Source organism: Orcinus orca, chromosome 13 (assembly GCF_937001465.1).
Source record: "Orcinus orca chromosome 13, mOrcOrc1.1, whole genome shotgun sequence".
In the NCBI taxonomy this organism is placed as follows: domain Eukaryota; kingdom Metazoa; phylum Chordata; class Mammalia; order Artiodactyla; family Delphinidae; genus Orcinus; species Orcinus orca.
Window position 1 is genome coordinate 26108925 of NC_064571.1, and position 26732 is coordinate 26135656.

Genomic DNA, 26732 nt, shown 5'->3' on the forward strand with positions numbered 1-26732 from the left:
CAGTATTACCATATAAGGTGCTTTTTTCAATAAATCGGCCTTGTGGGGGGGTGGGAAGGGGGTTGGGTAGAGTGAATTATCATTTGAAAAATGTATGCAAAAGGACTCGAGAGGCAGCAGCCTCGGTGCTGGCAGATTTGTTCCTTTTATGCTGCACTTGCATAAACAAAACTCACACCAGGCCTTATAAGCTGCCCAGAGTGAGGCCAGATGGAGCTCTGTTCCTGGAGAGAGAACCATACCAAGAATGGCAGTGGGCCTCCTCCCTCCACACCTCCCTACTCAGGCCCTGATGCCCGCCACCCCTTGGCAGTGTCCCCAAAATGGATACAATTGTGCCTGGTCTGGTGCAAGCCCAGGACAGCTAACTAAAAGCCAAAGGGAAAAGCCATCCATACCTGGGAAAGCAATCCTGCATGCCCTCCTCACCTGCTGCCCCCACCCACCGTGAGCTGAGTCACCTGGGGACCCAGGACAGCGGAAGCCTCCCCTGGAACCTCATTGTCTCCTTCCTTTCTCCTTTCCTTCCTGGATTCCCTCTGCCAGTCCCTGAACATTGGGAATACAGCCCAAGGTAGCTGCTTCAGTGTGGAGGCACACCTAATAAGACTCGCAAGCTTGTAGGCTTGTCCACAGTCCTGAGGTTCCTGCTCTTCTTCTCATGTCCTCTTCCTGAGTAGCTGCTTCATTTCCCAAGCTAGCCGCTACCAGCTCTATGGCAATTACTCTCACCTCCACATTCCCACAGTCCCAATGCCTCCTGCCTGATCCAGACTAAAATTACGGATTGCTTATTGGACATCCCCACCCAGATGACCCTCCAAAACAGAATCCTCGTCCCCTACCCTCGATGCTGCTGTGCCCCCTGGGTTCCCTACTTCAGAGTCCTTCCCCTCGGTCCTTCAAGCTAGAAACCTGAGTTGTCTAGACCCCTTGCTCTCCCTCATGCCCACACCCACCTGGACACCTTTCTGGTGCCCCTCCCCTCAGAAATGCTCTGCATCCTCCCTGCTATCCCTGCTGGCCCTGCTCTGCTTCTGGCTCTGGTCCTGTCCAGCACAGCTTCCTGACTGGTCTTCCTGACTCCACCCCATCTTCAAACCCAGCAGTTCCCAAAGTATGGTCCCCAGGCCAACTGGAAGGCAGCGACTGCATGATCTGGAACGTGTTAGAAATGCAGATCCTTAGGTTTCACCCAGATGGGCTGAATCAGAAACCCTGGGGGTAGGACTCAGCCGTCTGTGTTTTACAAACCTCTCCCCTCCCACCCAGGTGTCCAGGATACCTACCCTACCTACCCTTCACCAGAAGAATTGAATACCTGCTTACGCTGTCCTGGGCCCCCAGGTGACTCAGGCCAGGGGTTAGAAGCTTGTGTGAGGGGAAACAGGTGAGGAGGGCACATGGGATTGCTTTCCCAGGTATGGATGGCATTTCCCTTCGGCTTTTAGCTGTCCTGGGCTTGCACCAGACCAGGCTCAATTGCACCCACTTTGGAGACACTGCATGGAGTTCTCAGTGGGCTTGGGTGTCATGACACAATGGCTCGGTGTAGGTCTGTCTTGCCCATTAACTAAGGACTGAGGCAGGCAAAGGTATGGGTAAGGAGCGGCCACTGCTTAGAGAACCCAGAGGAAAGAAGTAGGGAAGGCTTTTCATGGAGGCTTGTGACTGCCCCTGTAGAGAAGGGACATCGTAGCCATCATGAGGTATACTTACTAATGTTTTGACCATTGGCCTCAGTGCTCAGTACCAAGTCTAAATTCCAGGCCCCCTGGGAAGCTTCCCTGAGTCTTTCTGGTCCCTAAAAAAGCCCTCGCTGTGGATGGTGGGGGGCATGCAGGGCAACAGATGAGGTGGGAAATGTCCAGCAGGGACACAGTGCTGTCAGTCCTGACTGGGCGGGGCAGCTAAGAGCCAGTGCCCAGGTCGTGTGCTACCCGCTAGTCTCCCTCCTTGGGAGACTCCATTCTCTTCTAATCATTCTGCACTGTGGCCAGGGTGAATGTTCACACCTTGGTTGGCACAATCCGCTTATAAACAATAAAGAGCCTATAATCAAAGGGAACTGGTTGTGGTTCAGGGTCCAAACAGTCCAGAGATCACAGAGGAAGGCTATCTGAATAAACTGAAGCCCTTAGGAAATGCTTAGGGAGGTGGAGTCTGCCTTGACTTTGATAGAGAGAAAAGAGGTGGAGGAGACCAGAGGTTAAACCAGGTGCCAGAGGTACTCAGTTTTTTATAGTATGAGGAATCCCACCCTTAAACAGTTATTTCTTTATTTTTTCTCCTGGTTTCAAAAATAATGCAAAAAATTCAAAGAATACAAAATTGTGTATCGTTTCCAACAATTTCATACAGACCTGAGTCAGAGATGGCTCAGACATGCTTTCAGTATGATGTGTATTCTTTCAGATTTTTCCTAGATTTTTTGAACTAATTTTTATATTATTTTATAAAAACAGGATTATGTTATAACATATGTTTTTACAACTGTTCTGAAACTTCCCATGTTCTCTTAATAATACTCTTGGATGGCTGTCCAAATCAGTTCATATAATTTTTTAAACCCTAACATAGTTTTCCATAGTAGGGATATACCATAATATATATTTTTTAACATAAAATTTTTAACCAATATTCTATTGATGGGCTCTTGAGTCATTTCCAATTTTTCACTTATGCAAACATTGCTGCAGTTAATAAAACTTTATAAATTGTGCCTTTCTGTGTGTGTGTGAGTATATCTACATGGTAACTTTCCAAAGTAGAATTGTCTGATCAAGCACGAACATTTGAAATATTGATGGAAATGGCCAAACTGTCCTCCAAAAAGGTTGTACTAGTTTACACTCTTGCCAATAGTGTATGAGAACATTTCCTTCTTCATACTCTTTCAGACCCTGAGTGTCAATGGTTTTTTTTGGTCCATTACATTTGTTTATTACCTTTAGAAACATGCTAATTTTCATGTGATTCACCACATAAGAATTGGTTTAGTTTTTTCTTCCCGATTATAAAAGAAATTCATTCAATGGTTTGTTTGTTTGTTTGTTTTAAAGGAAAATGTGGAAACAGGTGTTTGCATTTTAAGATGTTTGTTTTGGTGGACAGTTGGTCAACTGAGCATCTTTGCTTCTCTGGCTCTCTTTGTGCCCAAAAGAACCATGTGGTAATTAGCCATCTTTTAAACATTTCCTAATCCAAAAGGAGAAATTTAGCATCTTCTTGTTTTAAAATTAAAATTCTAAATTATTTGATAACTCATGAGAATGAACATGTTTGGCAGTTATTAAACCTTTTTGGGGTGGGGTCCTTCTCTGAGAATGGCTGGCTCATGTCTTTATCTATTTTTCTATTGGATGTTTTGCCTTTATATTCTTGAGTTTTAAGAGTTCTTGGTATATTTCATTAGTGATACCATTAACCTTTTGTTTATCACAAGGGTTGCAATTATTTTCCTGCCAGTTTAACATTTATTTGCCTTTTGGTTTTGTCTGGTAGCATTTGCCTTATTGGAGTTTAATCAAATGTTTTCCCTTTTTGGTGTCTGTGTTTCATAACATCTTTAGTTCTTTTATTTTCTATTTTATTTTTAATTGTGGTAAAATACACATAACATAAAATTTACCATCTTAACAATTTTAAGTGTTCATTTCAGTATTAATAAGTATATTCACTTTGTGTGCAATCTTCAGAACGATTTCATCTTGCAGAACTGAAACTCTGTACCCATTAAACTACAACTCCCTATTCCTCTTTACAGCCACCATTCTGCTTTCTGTCTGGATTTGACAATCCTGGGTACCTCATATAATTGGAATCATACAGTATATGTCTTTTTGTGACTGGCTTATTTCACTTAGCATAATGTCCTCAAGGTTCATCCATGGTGTAGCACATGTCAGAATGTCCTTTCTTTTAAAGGCTGAGTAATATTCCATTGTATGTATGTACCACATTTTGTATATCCATTCAACCGTTGAAAGACAGTTGGGTTTTTTCCACTTCTTGGCTACTGTGAATAATGCTGCCATAAACATGCATGTACGAACACCTCTTCAAGACCCTGCTTTCAATTCTTTTGGGTATATACTCAGAAGTGAAATTGCTGGACCACATGGTAATTCCATTTTTAACTTTTTCAGGAACTGCCACACCGTTTTCCACAGCGGCTGCGCCATTTTATATTCCCACCAACTGCTCACAAGTGTTCCAATTTCTCCACTTCCTTCACCAACACTTTTTGATAGTTGCCGTCCTAATGGATGTGAAGTGGCATATCATTGTGTGTGTGTTTTTTAAACTAAACAGACTTTATTTATTTTTATTTTTTTTTATTTTCTGGTACGCGGGCCTCTCACTGCTGTGGACCCTCCCGTTGCGGAGCACAGGCTCCGGACGCGCAGGCTCAGTGGCCATGGCTCACAAGCCCAGCTGCTCCCCGGCATGTGGGATCCCCCCAGACCGGGACATGAACCGGTGTCCCCTGCACCGGCAGGCAGACTCTCAACCACTGCGCCACCAGGGAAGCCCCAGACTTTATTTTTTAGAGTAGTTTAGGTTTACAGAAAAATTGAGCAGAATGTACAGAGGGTTCCGTATATCCCCTACAACTACTCATGCATAGCTTTCCCCGCTAGCACACTCCCAACTAGAGTGGCACACGTGTTAAAACTGATGAACCTATTGATACAATGACATATCATTAACCCCCAAGTTTACATTAGAGTTCACTTTTGGTGTTGTACGTTCTCTAAGTTTAGAAAATATATAATGTCGTGTATCCATCATTATAGTATCATACAGGACAGAATCATTGTCCTAAAAATCCTCTGTGCTCCACTTACTCATCCCTCCCCACTCTCCAAACCCTGCCAATCACTGATCTTTTTATTGCCCCCATAGTTTTGCCTTTTCCAGAATGTCATATAGTTTACATTGTATAGTATGTAACCTTTTAAAACTGGCTTCTTTCACTTAGTCACATGCATTTAAGGTTCCTTCATGTCTTTTTATGGTTTGATAGCTGATTTCTTCTTTTTTTAAATTAATTAATTAATTAATTTTTGGCTGCATTGGGTCTTCACTGCTGCGCACGGGCTTTTCTCTAGTTGCGTCGAGCGGGGTCTACTCTTTGCTGTGGTGTGCAGGCTTCTCATTGCGGTGGCTTCTCTTGTTGTGAAGCACAGGCTCTAGGCACGTGGGCTTCAGCAGTTGTGGCACATGGGCTCAGTAGTTGTGGCTCACGGGCTCTAGAGTGCAGGCTTAGTAGTTGTGGCACACGGGCTTAGGTGCTCCGCGGCATGTGGGATCTTCCCGGACCAGGGATCAAACCCATGTCCCCTGCACTGGCAGGCGGATTCTGAACCACTGTGCCACCAGGGAAGCCCCTGCTTTCTTTTTAGTAGTGAATAATATTCTTTGCTCTGGATGTACCACAGTTTATTTATCCATTCACCTACTGAAGGACATCTTGATGCTTCCAAGTTTTGTTAATTATGAATAAAGCTGCTCTAAACATCCTCAAGCAGGTTTTTGTGTGTACATAACATTTTCAACTCATTTGAGTAGATCCCAGGAGTGTGATTTCTGGATCATATGGTGAGAGTATGTTTAGTTTCGTAACAAACTTCAAACTGCCTTCCAAAGTGGCTGTACCATTTTGCATTCTCACCAGCAATGAATGAGAGTTCCTACTGCTCTGCATCATTGTGGTTTCGATTTACATTTGAGCACTTATTATTTTTTTTGATTTTATTTATTTATTTTTTACATCTTTATTGGAGTATAATTACTTTACAATGGTATGTTAGTTTCTGCTTTATAACAAAGTGAATCAGTTATACATATACATATGTTCCCATATCTCTTCCCTCTTGCGTCTCCCTCCCTCCCACACTCCCTATCCCACCCCTCTAGGTGGTCACAAAGCACCGAGCTGATCTCCCTGTGCTATGCGGCTGCTTCCCCCTAGCTATCTATTTTACGTTTGGTAGTGTATATATGTCCATGCCACTCTCTCGCTTTGTCACAGCTTACCCTTCCCCCTCTCCATATCCTCAAGTCCATGCTCTAGTAGGTCTGTGTCTTTATTCCCATCTTACCCCTAGCTTCTTCATGACCTTTTTTTTTCCCCTTAGATTCCATATATATGTGATAGCATACAGTATTTGTCTTTCTCTTTCTGACTTACTTCACTCTGTATGACAGACTCTAGGTCCATCCACCTCACTACAAATAGCTCAATTTCGTTTCTTTGTATGGCTGAGTAATATTCCATTGTATATATGTGCCACATCTTCTTTATCCATTCATCCGATGATGGACACTTAGGTTGTTTCCATCTCCAGGCTATTGTAAATAGAGCTGCAATGAACATTTTGGTACATGACTCTTTTTGAATTATGGTTTTCTCAGGGTATATGCCCAGTAGTGGGATTGCTGGGTCATATGGTAGTTCTATTTGTAGTTTTTTAAGGAACCTCCATACTGTTCTCCATAGTGGCTGTACCAATTCACATTCCCACCAGCAGTGCAAGAGTGTCCCCTTTTCTCCACACCCTCTCCAGCATTTATTGTTTCTAGGTTTTTTGATGATGGCCATTCTGACTGGTGTGAGATGATATCTCATTGTAGTTTTGATTTGCATTTCTCTAATGATTAATGATGCTGAGCATTCTTTCATGTGTTTGTTGGCAGTCTGTATATCTTCTTTGGAGAAATGTCTATTTAGGTCTTCAGCCCATTTTTGGATTGGGTTGTTTGTTCTTTCGATATTAGGCTGCATGAGTTGCTTGTATGTTTTGAAGATTAATCCTTTGTCAGTTGCATCATTTGCAAATATTTTCTCCCATTCTGAGGGTTGTCTTTTGGTCTTGTTTGTGGTTTCCTTTGCTATGCAAAAGCTTTGAATTTACATTAGGTCCCATTTGTTTATTTTTGTTTTTATTTCCATTTCTCTAGGAGGTGGATCAAAAAGGATCTTGCTGTGATTTATGTCACAGAATGTTCTGCCTATGTTTTCCTCTAAGAGTTTGATAGTTTCTGGCCTTACATTTAGGTCTTTAATCCATTTTGAGCCTATTTTTGTGTTTGGTGTTAGGGAGTGATCTAATCTCATACTTTTACATGTACCTGTCCAGTTTTCCCAGCACCACTTATTGAAGAGGCTGTCCTTTCTCCACTGTACATTCCTGCCTCCTTTATCAAAGATAAGGTGACCATATGTATGTGGGTTTATGTCTGGGCTTTCTATCCTGTTCCATTGATCTATCTTTCTGTTTTTGTGCCAGTACCATAGTGTCTTGATTACTGTAGCCTTGAAGTATAGTCTGAAGTCAGGGAGCCTGAATCCTCCAGTTCCATTTTTCGTTCTCAAGATTACTTTGGCCATTCGGAGTCTTTTGTGTTTCCATACAAATTGTGAAATTTTTTTGTTCTAGTTCTGTGAAAAATGCCAGTGATAGTTTGATAGGGATTGCATTGAATCTGTAGATTGCTTTGGGTAGTAGAGTCATTTTCACAATGTTGATTCTTCCAACCCAAGAGCATGGTATATCTGTCCATCTATTTGTATCACCTTTAATTTCTTTCATCAGTGTTTTATAATTTTCTGCATACAGGTCTTTTGTGTCCTTAGGTAGGTTTATTCCTAGATATTTTATTCTTTTTGTTGCAATGGTAAACGGGAGTGTTTTCTTGATTTCACTTTCAGATTTTTCATCATTAGTGTATAGGAATGCCAGAGATTTCTGTTCATTAATTTTCTATCCTGATACTTTACCAAATTCATTGATTAGCTCTAGTAGTTTTCTGGTAGCATCTTTAGGATTCTCTTTGTATAGTATCATGTCATCTGCAAACAGTGACAGCTTTACTTCTTCTTTTCCGATTTGGATTGCTTTTATTTCTTTTCCTTCTCTGATTGCTGTGGCTAAAACTTCCAAAACTATGTTGAATAAGAGGGGTGAGAGTGGGCAACCTTGTCATGTTCCTGATCTTAGAGGAAATGCTTTCAGCTTTTCACCATCGTGGACGATGTTGGCTGTGGGTTTGTCATATATGGCCTTTATTATGTGGAGGAAAGTTCCCCCTATGCCTACTTTCTGGAGGGTTTTTATCATAAATAGGTGTTGAATTTTGTCAAAAGCTTTCTCTGCATCTATTGAGATGATCACATGGTTTTTCTCCTTCAGTTTATTAATATGGTGTATCACGTAGATTGATTTGCGTATATTGAAGAATCCTTGCATTCCTGGAATAAACCCCACTTGATCATGGTGTATGATCCGTTTAATGTGCTGTTGGATTCTGTTTGCTAGTATTTTGTTGAGGATTTTTGCATCTATGTTCATCAGTGATATTGGCCTGTAGTTTTCTTTCTTTGTGACATCCTTGTCTGGTTTTGATATCAGGGTGATGGTGGCCTCATAGAATGAGTTTGGGAGTGTTCCTCCCTCTGCTATATTTTGGAAGAGTTTGAGAAGGATAGGCGTTAGCTCTTCTCTAAATGTTTGATAGAATTCGCCTGTGAAGCCATCTGGTCCTGGGCTTTTGTTTGTTGGAAGATTTTTTTTTTTTAACAATCTCAAATGTTTATTGCCTTCATAACAAAACAAAATATGAAGCTCAGAACTGGATCACTTGGCCCTTTCTCTTCTTATCTCCTCCCAGCTCAAAATGCTTGCATCTCTTAATAGCCAGCATTTTCTTAAATCTGCAGTTAGGTTCAACACATTCAAGCCTCAGCACAATCTTCTTTGTAGTTTTAGCCTTTTTCCGGAAAATCGGCTTAGTCCGCCCACCATAGCCACTCTTCTTTCTGTCATAACGCCGCTTTCCCTGGGCATACAGAGAATCCTTGCCCTTCTTGTACTGTGTCACTTTGTGGGGTTGGTGCTTGCCACACTTCTTACAGAAAGTCCGGCGGGTTTTAGGAACGTTCACCATGTTTTCGACAGCGCTATCAGCACGGCTGTTGGAAGATTTTTAATCACAGTTTCAATTTCAGTGCTTGTGATTGGTCTGTTCATATTTTCTATTTTTTCCTGATTCAGTCTTGTCAGGTTGTGCATTTCTAAGAATTTGTCCATTTCTTCGAGGTTGTCCATTTTATTGGCATAGAGTTGCTAGTAGTAATCTCTCATGATCCTTTGTATTTCTGCAGTGTCAGTTGTTACTTCTCCTTTTTCATTTCTAATTCTATTGATTTGAGTCTTCTCCCTTTTTTTCTTGATGAGTCTGGCTAATGGTTTATCAATTTGGTTTATCTTCTCAAAGAACCAGCTTTAGTTTTATTGATCTTTGCTATCCTTCATTTCTTTTTCATTTATTTCTGATCTGATCTTTATGATTTCTTTCCTTCTGCTAACTTTGGGGTTCTTCTTGTTCTTCTTTCTCTAATTGCTTTAGGTGCAAGGTTAGGTTGTTTATTCGAGATGTTTCCTGTTTCTTAAGGTACGATTGTATTGCTATAAACTTCCCTCTTAGAACTGCTTTTGCTGCATTCCATAGGTTTTGGGTTGTCGTGTCTCCATTGTCATTTGTTTCTAGGTATCTTTTTATTTCCTCTTTAATTTCTTCAGTGATCACTTCGTTATTAAGTAGTGTATTATTTAGCCTCCATGTGTTTGTATTTTGTAGAGATCTTTTCCTGTAATTGATATCTAGTCTCATAGCATTGTGGTCGGAAAAGATACTTGATACAATTTCAATTTTCTTAAATTTACCATGGCTTTATTTGTGACCCAAGATATGAACTATCCTGGGGAATGTTCCGTGAGCACTTGAGAAAAATGTGTATTCTGTTGTTTTTGATGGAATGTCCTATAAATATCAATTAAGTCCATCTTGTTTAATGTATCATTTAAAGCTTGTGTTTCCTTATTTATTTTCATTTTGGATGATCTTTCCATTGGTGAAAGTGGGGTGTTAAAGTCCCCTACTATGAATGTGTTACTGTCGATTTTCCCTTTTATGGCTGTTAGTATTTGCCTTATGTATTGAGGTGAGCACTTATTTATAATGTCAAAAAATTTCTCCCATTTCACAGTTGTTGATGTTTCAATTTCTCTGAAGGAAGGAAACAGCATATCTCATTTATCCAGACACTCTTTAAAATAAAATTTTGTCTTTTTATGTTTTGTCAAAATAGAAATTCATTGATGTCTTCTGCTTTAAAAGGAGTTCAAAACATTTCAAGAAAAAAAAAGAAAATGTATGAAATGGAAGATAAAAATCCCCACCATCCAGACAACCATTATGAACAGATATTTTTCAATACAAATACACATTTATAGTACTGTACACACTGCTTTATATGCTGCATAATTTATTTCACTTTTTATTATCTTTCATTTGCCACTAGAATATCAACTCTAGAAAGGCAACAAGTTCTTTGCTTTTTTGCTCATTGCTGTATCCCCCATGACTACAGGAGGGCCTGACACATGTGGGCCCTCAAGAAACATCTGTTAAATGAAGAAATAAATAAATCCCACTTTTAATCACTTAACAAAATGTCTTGGAATTTCTTATTTTTTCTGTGTCCATAAACATAGATTTTCATCATTATCCACTTTATTAGCTGCATATATTTCAATGTATTTATCAAACTACCCTTTACTGATTGACTGTAATAAGTAGTTTCCACTTTGTCACTATTATAAACAATACTGTGATGAATATGCTTTTACTTATGTGTGGGTACCTATGGGATTATATCCTTAGATCATTCCAAAAGGAGAAATTTCTTGGTTAAGTAGAATACACATAAAATGTATATGGGCTTCCCTGGTGGCGCTGTGGTTGAGAGTCTGCCTGCCAAGGAAGGGACACAGGTTCGAGCCCTGGTCTGGGAGGATCCCACATGCTGTGGAGCAACTGGGCCCGTGGGCCACGGTTGCTGAGCCTGCGCGTCTGGAGCCTGTGCTCTGCAACAAGAGAGCCCGCGATAGTGAGAGGCCCGCACACCGCGATGAAGAGTGGCCCCCACTAGAGTGGCCACAACTAGAGAAAGCCCTAGAGAAAGCGCTCGCACAGAAACGAAGACGCAACACAGCCATAAATAAATTAATTAATTAATTTAAAGAAAGAAAACACAAATAGTTACAAAAAAATAAGATAATAAACTAAAGATGAAACATATTAAAAATCATAATTGTAAAAAAATATATATATATATATATTTATTTATTTGGTTGTACTGGGTCTTAGTTGCAGCATGCCTGCAACTCTTTTAGTTGTGGCATGCGGGATTTAGTTACCCGACCAGTGATTGAACCCGGGCCCCCACATTGGGAGTGGAGTCTTAACCACTGGACCACCAGGGAAGTCCCTAGAATACACATTTTAATTAGAAATAATTTTGCTAAGCCAGACCTCCAGAAAGTCATTGCAATTTATTCTCCCACTAAGGTATGAGAGTGCTCATTTTCCTGGAACCTAACTAGAGTGCATCAAACCTTTTTTTTTTTTTTAAATGCTTTACCCAGTTTAAATTATGTCAGAGATTGCATCATCTTCTGCTTGTTTACAGCTAAGAGCTTCAATGAGCCAAACCACCAAGGGAAGCCAAACAGCTTTTACTCCTATTCTTAGAGCATACTCTTTACTGTAATTATTATCCAATGTATTTCTTTTTTTTAATTAATTAATTAATTAATTTATTTATTTATTTATTTTTGGCTGTGTTGGTTCTTCGTCACTGAGCGTGGGCTTTCTCTAGTTGTGGCGAGTGGGGGCTACTCTTTGTTGTGGTATGTGGGCTTCTCATTGCGGTGGCTTCTCTTGTTGCAGAGCACAGGCTCTAGGCGTGCAGGTTTCAGTAGTTGTGGCACACAGGCTTAGTAATTGTGGCTTGCGGGCTCTAGAGCGCAGGCTCAGTAGCTGTGGCACACGGACTTAGTTGCTCCATGGCATGTGGGATCTTCCCGGGCCAGGGCTCGAACCCGTGTCCCCTGCAGGTGGAATCTTAGCCACCGCACCACCAGGCAAGTTCAGCCAATGTACTTCTTTAAGTTTAATTTTTAAAAAACCCTATCTTTACTTTTGTTTTTACATATAAATATTCATTTTTAAATACTGAGTCACAAATCTAAGCATTTTTGAGCACCCTAATTACATACTCCTACCATATCTAGTCCACAATCTGGAAGTATTATTTTCTGTTAATTATTCACTTTGTACAGTTAGAAAGAGGAAGGACAAGTAAAGAGATGGTCTAGAAAGGCCAGTCAATCCAGTTGCTATTTTCCCTGGTCTTTAAATTTATAGTAAAGGCTCAGAGAAGTCCTAGAGTACAGTAAACACTCAGAATTTCCCAACTGATTTGCCCATCGAACATTTTGCAGAATAGAGTTCTACAGATGATCCGCTTGAAAACACAATTAGTTGTAGAGTCCTGGTCTGGGTTTGAATTACAGCTCTGCCCCCTACTATTAACTTTAGGCAAGTTAACATCTCTAAGCTTTAATTTTCTCATCCATAAATAATATTTCTTCATATGACTATTGGGAGGAATAAATGAAATCATGTGTGTAAAGCTTCTGGCATGTAGTAAGTGTTCTGTAGCAAGTAAGTGGAAGCTGCACTCTTACCATATCAGGGCTCTCACCTAATCAGGTCATTTTATCAGGCTCTACCATTGATTTCATCAAGAACTATGTCCTACACCCTGAGAAAACCATAATTCAAAAAGAGTCATGTACCACAATGTTCATTGCAGCTCTATTTACAATAGCCAGCACATGGGAGCAACCTAAGTGTCCATCGACAGATGAATGGATAAAGAAGATGTGGCACATATATACAATGGAATGTTAGTCAGCCATAAAAGGAAACGAAATTGAGTTATTTGCAGTGAGGTGGATGGACCTAGAGTCTGTCATACAGAGTGAAGTAAGTCAGAAAGAGAAAAACAAATACCGTATGTTAACACATATATATGGAATCTAAAGTAAATAAATAAATAAAAAGGTTCTGAAGAACCTAGAGGCAGGACAGGAATAAAGACGCAGACGTAGAGAATGGACTTGAGGACACGGGGAGGGGTAAGGGTAAGCTGAGACGAAGTGAGATAGTGGCATGTACATATATACACTACCAAATGTAAAATAAATAGCTGGTGGGAAGCAGCCACATAGCACAGGGAGAGCAGCTTGGTGCTTTGTGACCACCTAGAGGGGTGGGATAGGGAGGGTGGGAGGGAGATGCAAGAGGGAGGAGATATGAGGATATATGTATATGTATAGCTGATTCACTTTGTTATGAAGCAGAAACTAACACACCATTGTAAAGCAATTATACTCCAATAAAGATGTTTAAAAAAAAAAAAGAAAACTATGTCCCACTCACTGTCTAGATCACCTGGGTTAGATTTGGATTATTCCTAAAACTGATACCATACATTTCTCGGTTTGTATTATTTCTGTAGATGGCTGATCTAATTAATGTTATGATTCTTAACTGCACTTTGGGAGTTAGCTTGCAGTTACCCTCTTGTGACTATCAATACCTTCCATACCTTTCATTAAACTGAGGGACAAATTATACTAATGCCCTCACATTTTATTTCACCATTTTATTTTAATCATTAGTTTCTAGAATTAGTATTAAGGCCTCTTTGGGGACCAGAATTTGGTTTGCCACTTCTTATACTTGATATCTTTCTTCTACAAACATGTTATTGAATTTTTGTCACCACCCATTAGAGGATTTTACTGATTGTTGGGATGATTTTGTACTGACTGACATTCCCTCAATTTTTATTCCAAACTGCCATTTTTTTAGTGGTGCCAATATGGTGACTTCTGGGTTCTTAGAGCTCATTCTTACATCTACTCGGTTGTAGCCATAGGATCTCAGATAGGGAGGTATACTGGCTGCCCACCTTGGGCCTCTTGTAGGTGCTGTGAGGATCAGAATCTAGAATTCTGTCTACTCACGCTGAATTGACTGGTTCGCTGATCACATTAGCAGTTGGGTGATTGATGTTCTGTTCCATGTATTACTTGGTAATAAGTATAAACTACTGTTGATATTGTTGATAAACCCAAATTCTCTTTAAAATGAAAGGAATATTGTTCCCCATCTAGACCACAGGTTGGCAAACTACAGCCCTCAGGCTGGCCACCTGTTTTTGCAAATAACGTCTTCTTGGAATTCTGCCATTCCCATGTTTATGCACTGTCTCTGGCTGCTTTGTGCTACAACAGTAGAGTTGATTGGCTGTGACAGAGACCAAGTGGCCTGCAAGCCTAGAATATTTACTATCTGGCCCTTTAAGAAACAGTTTGCCAACCAACCCTTGATCCAGACTATCAGAAGTTGCCAGATAATCATTGTTTCACAGCAAGGGGAGTTGGATGTGTTTAAGGGATAGTTTAATCAAACTATGCCTGAAACCTCCTTCACCACTTTAGAGTTATACCTGAATTCATTAGAATTCTTGAGTCCTGTTAGATCTTGGTTTGGAGCTCTCTTTTTTTTAAATCTTTTTATGGCCTTTGTTTTAAAGTCTGTTTTGTCTGATATGAGTATTGTGACCTCTGCTTCCTTGTCATTTCCACTTGCATGAAATATCTTTTTCCATCCCCTCACTTTCAATCTATGTGTGTCCTTTGCCCTAAAGTGGGTTTCTTGTAGGCAGCATACTGTAGGCTCTTGTTTTTTAATCCAATCTGCCACTCTGTGTCTTTTGATTGGAGTACTTAGTCCATTGACATTTAAGGTAATTATTGATAGATATGTATTTATTGTCATTTTAAACCTTGTTTTCCAGTTGATTTTTTATTTCTTCTTTGCTCCTTTCGTTATCTTTCTGTTTTTCCTTTTGGTTTGGTTTGATTTGGTTTTGGTTTGATGATTTTCTTTTGTATTATGCTTGCGTTCTCTTCTTTTTGGTTTTTGTGAATCTATTGTGTTTTTGATTTGTGGTTACCTTGTTTTTCAAGTATGTTAACCCACTACTATATCTACTTGCTTTAGACTGATAGTCATATAGGCTCAAACACATTCTAAAAAAAAAAAATCATCTACATTTTCTTACTGTCATCCCTTACATTTTATGATTTTGATGTCCTCTTTTACATTTTCATGTTTATCCTTTTGCTATTCATTTTGGTTATTGCTTTCACAAAAATTTATCTTATATATTTTTTTAATCTGTATACTGGCTTATTTAAGTGATTAACTTTCCAATTGTGATATTCTCTAACCTATAGATTCTTGCTTCTTTTCTATTTTTTTAAATAGATCTTTATTGGAGTATAATTGCTTCACAATACTGTGTTAGTTTCTGTTGCACAACAAAGCGAATCAGTCATATGCATACACATGTCCCCATATCCCCTCCCCCTTGAGCCTCCCTCCCACCCTCCCTATCCCACCCCTCTAGAAGACTTTTCATTACTTCTTTTATGATAGGTTTAGTATTGCTGTATTCTTTTAGTTTTTGCTTGTCTTAGAAATTCTTTATCTCTCCTTCTATTCTAAATGATAATCTTGCTGGGTAGAGTATCCTAGGTTGTAGATTTTTCCCTTTCAGGACTTTGAATATACCTTGCCACTCCCTTCTGGTCTGCCACATTTCTGTAGCGAAATCAGCTGATAGCTTTATGGGGGTTCCCCTGTAATTAACTCTTTGTTTTTCTCTTGCAGCCTTTAGAATCCTCTCTTTAACTTTGGCCATTTTAATTATAATATATCTTGGTAGGTCTGTTTAGGTTCATCTTGTTTGGGACCCTCTGTGCTTCCTGTACCTGAATATCTGTTTCCTTCTTTAGGTTTGGGAAGTTTTCAGCCATAATTCCTTCAAATACATTTTTGATCCCTTTCCTCTTTGTTCTCCTTTTGGGATCCCTATTATGCATAGTTTGTCACACTTTACATTATCCCATAGGTCTCTTAGACTGTTTTCATTTTTTTCTTTTGTCTTTGTGTTCTGATTGGTTGATTTCCATAATTCTATCTTCCAGATCACTTATTCATTCTTCTGCATTATTCAATCTGCTATTTATTGCCTTTAGCTCAGGTTTTGTCTTGGCAAATGAGTTTTCTACTTTTTTTGGCTCCTCTTTACAGTTTCTAGTTCCTTTTTTTACAGGAATCTGCATTTCTGTCAATAGCTTTTCTTAATTCCTTCAGTATTTTTATTATCTCCTTTTTGAACTCATGTCTATTAGACTGAAGAGGTCTGTTTCATTTTTTATTCTTTCAGGGAATTCTCTTGATTTTTTAATTGGGAGTGGTTCCTCTGCTTCTTCATTTTGCTTATATTTCTCTTATTCTATGAGTTTAGGAGAAACAATTATCTCCTGTGGTCTTGGAGGGCTATTTTTATGTGGGAGCATCCCTGTGTAGCCTGCGTGGGTTTTAATATTTTTGGTGAGAGGACTGTTTTATGGATAGCTGTTGCCTCTTTCTTCAGTGTGGAGCATCAAACCTTTTAACCTTCACAATCTAATAGGTGAAAAATAGTGCTGTACTGGGTTTAAATTTGCATTTATTTGGTTATTAGTGAGTTATACATATTTTCTTGTTTATTGTCAATTTGTATTTCTTCTTTTGTAAATTGCCTGTGAGTTTTTTTTGCATTTTTATTAGCGTGCCTAATTGTTTCTTATTGATTTATAATAATTCTTTATATACTTAAGATATTAATTAACATTTTGTATGCCGTGAATGTTACAAATAGTTATTCCTAGTTTGTCGTTTCTTTTAAAATTATTTTCATGGTATCTTTTTAAAAAAGGAAGTTTTACTTAAAGTGTTTTTAAATTGAAGGATAACATACATTTAGAAAAGTACACAAATTTTAAGTGCTCAGTGAGTCTTTATACCCGTATAATCATTACCCACATCAGGTTTCCATGTAACCTCTCCCAGTTGATAATCCTCCCAAGGTAGACGCTACTCTGATAAAGCTTTAACTTTTGATGTAATAATATCTGTTTATCCTTCATGGTATGTATCTTGGGGCCACGTTTAAAAAAATTCCTCTACTCATAATTATATATTCACCTACATTTTATTCTGGCACTTTCATTATTTCATTATTATATTGAAATCTTTATTTAATCCAGCTGAAATCTATTCTAATGTAAACAAGAGATAGGGATCAAACTCCCCTGTCTTCTCTCTTCCTTCAAAGCTATTACCAGCATTTTGTTAACTAGGCAACATCATTTATAAACTAGTCAACACCATCTCCATGATTTAAAATATTCTCTCTTTCTATATTCTACTGTCTTCCTTTATTTGCCCATTTCTGCATCAGTATCTCAGCATTTTAAATATAGCTCTAGGTTTTAATATCTGCTGAAGTAAATATTGCACTGTTATTCTCTTTCAAATATTTCTCTGTTATTATTGCTTATTTATTCTCCAGAAAAACTTTAAAGTCATTTTGTGAAATTCTCTCACCATATCCCCTGAAAGAGTTGAGATCCTAATTGGTTATATTGAATTTACATATTAATTAATTAATTAATGTATTTATGTATTTTTGGCTGCACAGCATGTGGGATCTTAATTCCCCGACAAGGGATTGGATTGAACCCATGCCCCCTGCTGTGGAAGCATGAAGCCTGAAGCCCTAACCAATGGACCACCAGGGAATTCCCTACATATTAATTTAGAAAACATCTATACCTTTACATAATTGTATGTATTTCCATTTATTCAAAACTTTCTTTATGTCCCTTAATAACATCTCAAGGTTTTCCTCATATAGACCTTGCACAGTTCTGTTTTTCAAACTAGGTTTTTATGTTTTTTGATGCTACTATATTAACATTTTTGTTATATTTTCTATCTGATTACTGACATATAGGAAACTTGCATTTTATTATATACATATATAATATATTATTATACACACATATCTAGTCATCTTGCTAAACTATCTCATTAGTTTGACGGGTTTTTTTTTTTTGAGTAGATAGCATATCATCTGAAAATCGTATTTATTTAAACCAATATTTCTACATTTTATTTAGTTTCTTATTTTTATTACACTATTTAGAACTTTCAGAACAATGTTTAATGTGTTGCTCTTACAACTGGCATCCTTGTCTTTAATGAGAATGCCTCTAGCTCAGTGTTCTTAACCATCCCTACAACCCTCACAAGTTCTAATTCATTAAATCTGAGGTGGCACCCAGGCAACTGTGTTCTGTTAATTACACAGGTAATACTGAAGCATGTTCCCAATGTGTCATTGAGGATCATGATCTAGCATTTCCCCATTAAATAGAATTCAATATAATATGCATTATTTTACATATTATGGAAGTATTGTTCCACCAAACGTTTATTAAGAGTTATTAATTGGGAGTTGGATTTAGTAAAATGTCTTCTCAGCATCTCAATGATCCTCCCCCTAGGATAAAACCTGAAAACACCTGTTTGAAGGCACCAGCCAACTACCAAAATAGGACATAAGAGGCCAGGTTTCTGGAGAGAGAAAACTCATTCTGGTGAACTTGATATTCTATGCCATTTTCCTCTTGAGACATCTTTCAGTGTTTAAGCAGCATAGGGCAGAGACCAAGAAGTTGAGCAAGAAGCAGTAACTGAGAGAATGGGAAGCTTATCAGTACTTTTGGCAGACTTATGAGGCTAGGGAGAAAAACACTGGAGTTCAGAGCCCACTGTGGAGGAGGGGCACTGTCAAACGCTCCAGGCTTTCCACTGGGACCTGTGATGGTTAACTTTATGTATTAACTAGGCTAGGCCACAGTACCCAGATAATTGGTCAAATATTAATTGAGGTATTTCCGTGAAGGTATATTTTAGATGAGATTAACATTTAAATCAGTAGATTTTGGGTAATGCAGATTATCCTCCACAATGTGGGTGGGTTTCATCCAATCAGTAGATGACCTTAATAGAAGAAGACTGATCTTCCTGGAAGAAGAAATTCTGTCAGCAGACCACCTTTGGACTCAAACTGCAATTCTTCCCTGGATCTGCAGCCTGCTGGCTGTATGCGCGCGCTCTCTCTCTCTCTCTCTCTCTCTCTCTCTCTTTTTGGTTCTATTTCTTTGGACAACCCTAACTAATACTGTCCCATAAAAAAACTATGCTCTAGAGAATAAGGGCAAGCCAGAAATAGACCAGGCCTCACAAAGACTGAACCCAGCTTAAAATAAGTTCAATTCCAGAGCTTCCCTGGTGGCGCAGTGGTTGAGAGTCCGCCTGCCAATGCAGGGGACACGGGTTCGTGCCCCAGTCTGGGAAGATCCCACATGCCGTGGAGCAGCTGGGCCCGTGAGCCGTGGCCGCTGAGCCTGCATGTCCAGAGCCTGTGCTCCGCAACGGGAGAGACCACAACAGTGAGAGGCCCACGTACCGCAATAAATAAATAAATAAATAAGTTCAATTCCAGATTGGAATAAGGTGATTTCTAACTACCTGTGAAAATTTAGAGTAAATTCTCTTTAGAGGAAGATAATACTATTAAAGAGCCTGTACAAATATTTGTCCACAGTATCTGGCATTCAATTGAAAAATTATCAGGAATACCAGGAAGTAAGACTGAAACAGAAAAAGCAAACAATAGAAACAGATCACAGATGATCTATATTTTGGAAAAATACAAAAAAGAGAAATTTGGAATATGGTGAAAAGGTTTAACATGTGTAATTGCAGTCCTAGAAGGAGAGGAAAGAATGAGACAAGAAGAATATTTGAAAAATAATGGACAAGAAATTTCCAACAACACAGGTGAAATACATTAAGCTACAGATTCAAGAAGTACTGTGTATCCCAAGTAGGATAAATACAAAGAAAATCATTCCTAGACACATCATAGTGGAACCATGGTATGCAGGGTGGTGGTGGGGGCGGGGTGTGGAATATTAAGATAAAGAGAACAATTTAAAAGCAATTGGGTGGGGATTTCCCTGGTGGCGCAGTGGTTAAGAATGCGCCTACCAATGCAGGGGACACAGGTTCGAGCCGTGGTTAGGGAAGATCCCACATGCCGGGGAGCAACTAAGCCTGCGAGCCACAACTACTGAAGCCCGGGTGCCTAGAGCCCGAGCTCTGCAACGAGAAGCCACTGCAATGAGAAGGCTGCACACTGCAATGAAGAGTAGTCCCCCTTTGCTGCCACCAGAGAAAGCTCACATGCAGCAACAAAGACCCAATGCAGCCAAAAATAAATAAATAAAATAAAGATAAAAAAATTTTGGGGCTTCCCTGGTGGCGCAGTGGTTGAGAGTCCGCCCGCCGATGCAGGGGACAAGGGTTCGTGCCCCGGTCCGGGAAGATCCCACATGCCGCGGAGCGGCGAGGCCCATGAGCCATGGCCGCTGAGCCTGCGTGCCCGAAGCCTGTGCTCCGCAACGGGAGAGGCCACGGCAGTGAGAGGCCCGTGTACCGAAAAAAAAAATTTTTTTTGGACTGCATATTTGATGATATTAAATCAACAATAATCAACACTGCTTATAAGAGATACGCCTTAAATGCAAGGATTCAGTAAAACTGAAAGCAGCACTAATCAAAAGAAAGTTGTACTAACATCAAAGGTTTTAAGGCAAGGAACAGTCCTAAAGATAAAGAAATGTTTTATAATAAAAAAGAGTCAGTCCACCAGAGGATATAGCAATTCCACATTTATATGCACCTAACACACACACACACACACACACACACACACACACACACACACACACACACACACACAGAGCAAGGGCAAAAACTGACCAAACAAAAAAGAGAAAGACAAATTTGCAATCACGTTGATAGATTTTTAACACTGAGAAAATTCTCAGTAACTGATAGGACAAGGAGGCAAAAAAATCAGGAAGGATTTAGAGGATCTGAACAACAGGATTAACTCTTATCTGTGTACAGAATGTTGAGTGAACATTTTTGTTTCCCTGAATCGTTGCTATGGCCCCAACTGCAAACAACAAGCTATAGGAGATGGCCAAAAAACGGAGCCTAATGCCTTCCCCAAGGCTTACTGAGGGGCAGCTTAACCCCCTACTTTCTGGGAGCAGCGTCCCTGCCCCCCACTTGGAGTCCCCAGACACCTATGTGAGAAAGCTAGAGAGAGAAGGAGACTGAGTCTTCCCAGTTGGAGCCTTCAGCCTTGGAAGGAGAGCAGTGTTATGGTGAGAGGGAATTTTCTCCTTTCTCTGTGGGGAGGGGAGGGCTTGCTAATAAGTAACCCCTGCCAAGTGAGTGGGGATTCCAAGAGGACCTTTGGAAGATCCAGGTGCAATAGTTCTCATTCTCCTTTTGGGTCTCTGCCAGTGCAGAGGCTGTATTGATCTGCCCTGAGCCCACCTGAAGGGGTTTGGAGGAAGGCAATGAGACAGGGCAGACAGTGGGGAAGTCTGTGGAGCAGACTGGACAACCCCATTTGGGGTGTCCTCACAGGTCCAGTGGGCACAGGGAAGGTGGGTGGGCTTCAGCCTTCTTGCCAATATCTAAGCCAAGAGCAAGTCTGTGGGTGCACCCCTGGAGGGTGTATCCCTAGAGTGGGGCTAAGGGAGGGTAAAAGCGTTTGAACTAGACCAGATTTCCCATATCAAGGAAGTGTGCAGTTTAGGTGGGGGGCACTGTTTGCACAGAATATACCAAAAACCCCACGTGTGGTCGCTATGAGATAGCCAGCACTTGGACAGTCAGTGCTAAATGGAGAAGTGACAGCCAAAGGAAGAACTCTGAAACCTATCAGCCAGCTAACTAAAAAGACACATGCCCTTTTCCTGCCTGCCCTCAGGGATGACCCCAACTCTGGAGGAGCTCGAAATGGACATCACACCCCTTTCCTCTTTCTAGGAGTCCTGGGTCTTGGGCTGACCTGGAAGGTGTCCCAGGATCCCCGTTCCCTCCCTTACTTATTATCAGGCAGTTCCCTCCCCCATTCCTGCCTGCATCCTTCCTGGCAAGCCTTTGTGATGTAGTGCCCCAGGTGGCTATTTTCAGCCTGGGAGACCGGAGAAGCTAGAGGGGAGGGATGGGGGAAGGGGGACTAGAGGGCTTTAAAAGTAGGGTTGGTAGCCTCCCTGCTGGATGGTTCTTTTTTTTTTTTTTTATAAATTTATATTTTTATGTATTATTTTTGGTTGTGTTGGGTCTTCGTTGCTGTGCGCAGGCTTTCTCTAGTTGCAGTGAGCAGGGGCTACTCTTCTTCGTTGCGGTGCGCGGGCTTCTCATTGCGGTGGCTTCTCTTGTTGCAGAGCTCGGGCTCTAGGCGTACAGGCTTTAGTAGTTGTGGCGCACGGGCTTAGTTGCTCCGCGGTTATGTCTTCCCGGACCAGGGCTCGAACCCGTGTCCCCTGCATTGGCAGGCAGATTCTTAACCACTGCGCCACCAGGGAAGCCCTGCTGGATAGTCATCTAAAGGTAAAGCTTTATCTGACACTTCAGGCCTGCCCACAGAAGGGTGGCTTTTAATGAAAGGCACGCCCCCCCCACCTTCATTTTGTGATTAAGTGCTCTGGTTTCCCTGGGAAAGGCCTCAGCGTATAGGGACTCAGCTGAGCCTGGGCTGTTAGGATCCTCTGTCCATCTCTCTAGAAAGGCAAGGATGCTCCTCTGAAAGACGAGAGCCCGCAAAGTGTGATTTGGAGCAAACTACTGGCCTTGGGCCTTATTATTATTATTATTACTATTATTGATAGCTGCTACTTATTGACTTGGGTCTATGTGCTACAAACTGTATGCATTCCCTTATCTAAATGTGGTATTTTCCACATTTTAGAGAGTTGAGGACTTTGAAGCTGGGGAGGGTAAGGCACTTATTGAAGTGACACAGTCAGCCAGTGAGGGAGCCAGGAATCCACCCCAGGTCAGTTTAGCTTTGGAGCTGGCTCTTAACTGCAGCATTACGTCCTCCCCTAGCGCTGAGGGAAAAGATATATTTGCAATTTGGTATTAGCTGAGAACTAGTAGTGTTCTGAAAGTGAGGTTCTCCCATAACATAATGCAAGTAACTTAGAATCAGCCTTAATTTTCAAAATGTTCTTGGGTAGCCAAAATAACCTTTAACAAGTCAAATGAAAAAGTTGTGAAAAATCAAAATAGTAAGAGACCACTCAGGACTTCACAAGAGTTAAGGTTTAGGATACATTTTTTCACTGTCTTAAAATATTTTTACTTTGAAGGGGAGGAGAAAAATAGGTGAGGGAAGGTAGAGGTACAAACTTTCAGTTACAAAATAAGTGAGTCAAGCTATGAAATGTACAATGTGGGAAATATAGTCAATAATTATTTAATATCTTTGTATGGTGCCAGATGACAACTAGACTTATCATGGTGATCATTTTGAAATGTATAGAAATATCGACTCACTATGTTGTATACCAGGAACTGTTATAGGTCGCTTATTCTTCAAAAGTAAACAAATGAACAGACTCATAGAAAAAGAGATTAGATTTGAGGTTACCAGAGGGTGGGGAGGGGGGGAATCGAATGAAAGTGATCAGAAGGTACAGACTTCCAGTTATAAGATAAATAAGTACTGCAGAAGTAATGTACAACATAATAAAGATAATTAACACTGTTCTATGTTATAAATGAAAGCTGTTAAGAGTAACAACTCTCCAAAGTAACTCCTAAGAATTCTCATGACAAGGAAAAGAATTTTTTCTATTTCTTCAGTCTAACACTCTCCCAAGTGAGTTATTTCATCTGCCTATATGAGATGACGGATGTTCACTAAACCTACTGTGGTCATCTTTTCACGTACATAAGTCAAATCATTATGTTATACACCTTAAACTTATATTGTGCCATACGTCAATTATATCTCAATAAAACGAAAACATATATTTTACTTCAATAATATCTTGTGGTGAGAATGGAATCTGGCAACAAGGGCAGACTCCAGAAGAGTTTTTTGAGTGGTTACCCTGGAAAGCGAGTTCGTGTGGGACGAAACGCTGAATAACACCTAGGAAGTTCATGGGCCAGAATGGGGGGAATTTCCTGAGGGCTGATCCAGGCTGAGTTCTGACACCAGTACTTTTCCACTCATTAAAAAAAAAAACAAAAAAACCTGATAGTATCTTTGGATGAGTTAGTTGCATAGCCCCTTGCTATAAAAAAAAGAAATGGAGATACCCTTTTTTATTCTGATGATATGGCTTTATATATTTTTTTGGAAAAGGAATGGTCTGTATACAAAACAGTCTTTATTAGTAAACTATGGACAGAAAAGGGCTACAGATCAAAATTATTACCTAGGTAGGTAGTCCCATGTTATTCCCAAGTTCATAAATGAGGAGACAACCATATTGTTCAAAATTTGATTCCCCAAATTTGCTGTACAAAATCCCTTTGCGGTTACTGCAAGTACCTTTTCTGCTGTAAAGTGGGAATCAATGTACTAAGTGGGCCCGTGGGCTCTCTTACTCCACCTTGGTGAGCTGTGTTAAAAAAAAAGTTTGAAAGTCAACAGCCTTGGATCTTACTTAGCTGCCAATAAAGAACAGCAGTTATGGGGGCTTCCCTGGTGGCGCAGTGGTTGAGAGTCTGCCTGCCGGTGCAGGGGACACGGGTTCGTGCCCCGGTCCGGGAGGATCCCACATGCCGCGGAACGGCTGGGCCCGTGAGCCATGGCCGTTGACCCTGCGCGTCCGGAGCCTGTGCTCCAGGAGAGGCCACAACAGTGAGAGGCCCGCGTACCGCAAAAAAAAAAAAAAAAAAAGAATGGCAGCTAAACTCCAGGTACTTGCCAAAGATTACAATTCCAAGTTCACTGTCACTAAATATTTATTAAAATGTCACCAAAGAGAAACTTGGAGTTGTTTAAAATCCATGCAGTCCACCCGAGCTCTCAGATATTACAAAATACATCCCTAGGTTAAACCAGATTTACAGAAGTTAGGTATCTGAGCTGAACTATACGGCCTGCCCCCACTCCCTGCATTCCAGTAGAATTACTTTTACTACATATTGTGCTGTAGTGAGATGCCATCTTTTATATGGAAAAACATAACCCTCTATGTGCTGTTTGGCTTTATTATACAAATGTTTATATTATTTATGACATCACATATCATGTGGCCTATCCATGGTGGGAATGGAAGTGATCATGGTTTACTTTTTTGCTCTATTACTGAATCTGCTTTGTTGTATCCTTGTATTCTATATACCTTTGCCTCTACATTCAATTTATTTTCTCTTTGTAGTATTTTACATATCCTGGAAAACGTTTCTACTAGGTATCCAGACTCTAGCATGGGGCTTGGCACTTAGTAGGTATACAGTTAATATTTGTTGAGAGAATTAAAAGTGGAATACAAAAAAATTACAGAGTATAAATTAAATTACCTAAGTAGAGTATAAATAAATTAAGATGAAAACATTCATTTCTCCTTAACTTGGGTTCCCTCAGTAATCACGAACAGATTTGGTGTTCATTCTGTGTACGAATCGATACGAAGAAATTGGTCTTGTGCTAATTCATGGGAGTATAGTTTATCTTATTCCATTATTTTCTCCCTGAAGACAGAGAGTATAACATTTACTTCCTGTGTATTTTAAAGAGGGCTCTGCACACAGTAGGTGTTCAATAAATGCAAATTAAATAAATGACCCATGGTCTGGATGTGTGACCCACCTTTTGGGAAGTGAAAGGGTTACTACCCCATAATCCAGCTGCTGTTATCTAAAGCCAACAGCACTTGGTGTTTTCATTTGCGTTTTATTAGCTTGCTCACTTTGGGTCATTGTGCCCACAGTGGTGATGGTGCCCTAGCTTTTTCTTCTAGGCACTTATTGTAGATATCTGTTGCTTTTGCCTGCCCAACATCCATTCCTCCCTTTAATGCCATCAAGATTTTTCTTTGGAGAATGAATGTTCTCCCACTCCTAGTGCATATAGTTCAGATGGGGTATAAATATACAACACAGGCCTGGTCAATCAGAGCATTCCATCCCCTTGGCCACAGTGATTGGTCCAAGGATGAAGTCATGACCAAAGTCATGACCCAACGACTCAATGCCAGGACTTGTTGGAACTGTTGGACATAGAAATTCTCTTTTTCCTGCTGGATTTACCAAGACAATAGGTTATAAACCTATAGCTGTCAAAAGTACCATATTGGAAAAATGTAATTAAATGAACATATATTGAGTATGTAAGAGCTAAGAGAAGAACACAAAATGAGCCTTGATGACAATGGGCACTGGATTCAGCTGTGCCTGAACACCAGTTTGAATTGAGTTTTCTGTAAGCACAATGAAAAGAATTCAAACCAACACAGGATTCTGTTCTCATTATATGGTCTCTTCCTAGGCCACGTTGAAGCTCCTAGGGCCATATCAGAGGCCTTGTGCTTGCAGAGCAACACTGGGACTGGGAAGTAAAATATTTGTGTGAACTTATCCTGAGTCTACTATGGTTCAATTAAAAATAACTTAAAACTCCTAAGCCAATGGAAAGATATAGAAGACTAAGCTGGGTGAAAGAAGTTCTAGACACAGATGTTTAAGCATGGTAGGCAGGGGTGTTAAGAGCTGTTCAAGGTGGCAAAGGGGTCAATGCTATAATGGCATGAACCATATCTTAATGGAATTGTGCTTTGGTATGTTGCTATTGGCTTTTTTTAAGGCAAAGGGAGATGAAGAGAGGAGACAGAGAGGTAGGGAAGCTAACTACAGGGAATGACTGAGGAATATCTAAGAATAGTCTTACTTCCTTTAGTTTAGGTGAGGTTTCCATTTCTTTCACCCATCAATAACCCATTACTATTTGTCCAGCACAA

The 26732-nt window shown here is 40.1% G+C and overlaps 1 protein-coding gene across 1 annotated transcript; it reads right to left on the reverse strand.

Annotated features, from left to right (window-relative positions):
* Nucleotides 1-8554: 8554 nt before the first annotated feature.
* On the reverse strand, nucleotides 8555-8988 carry LOC125960855 (60S ribosomal protein L36a-like). Its single transcript, XM_049696161.1, has one exon. The coding sequence runs from the start codon at nucleotides 8950-8952 to the stop codon at nucleotides 8632-8634; it is 321 nt and encodes a 106-aa protein (XP_049552118.1). The 5' UTR covers nucleotides 8953-8988; the 3' UTR covers nucleotides 8555-8631.
* Between the last annotated feature and the right edge of the window lie 17744 nt (nucleotides 8989-26732).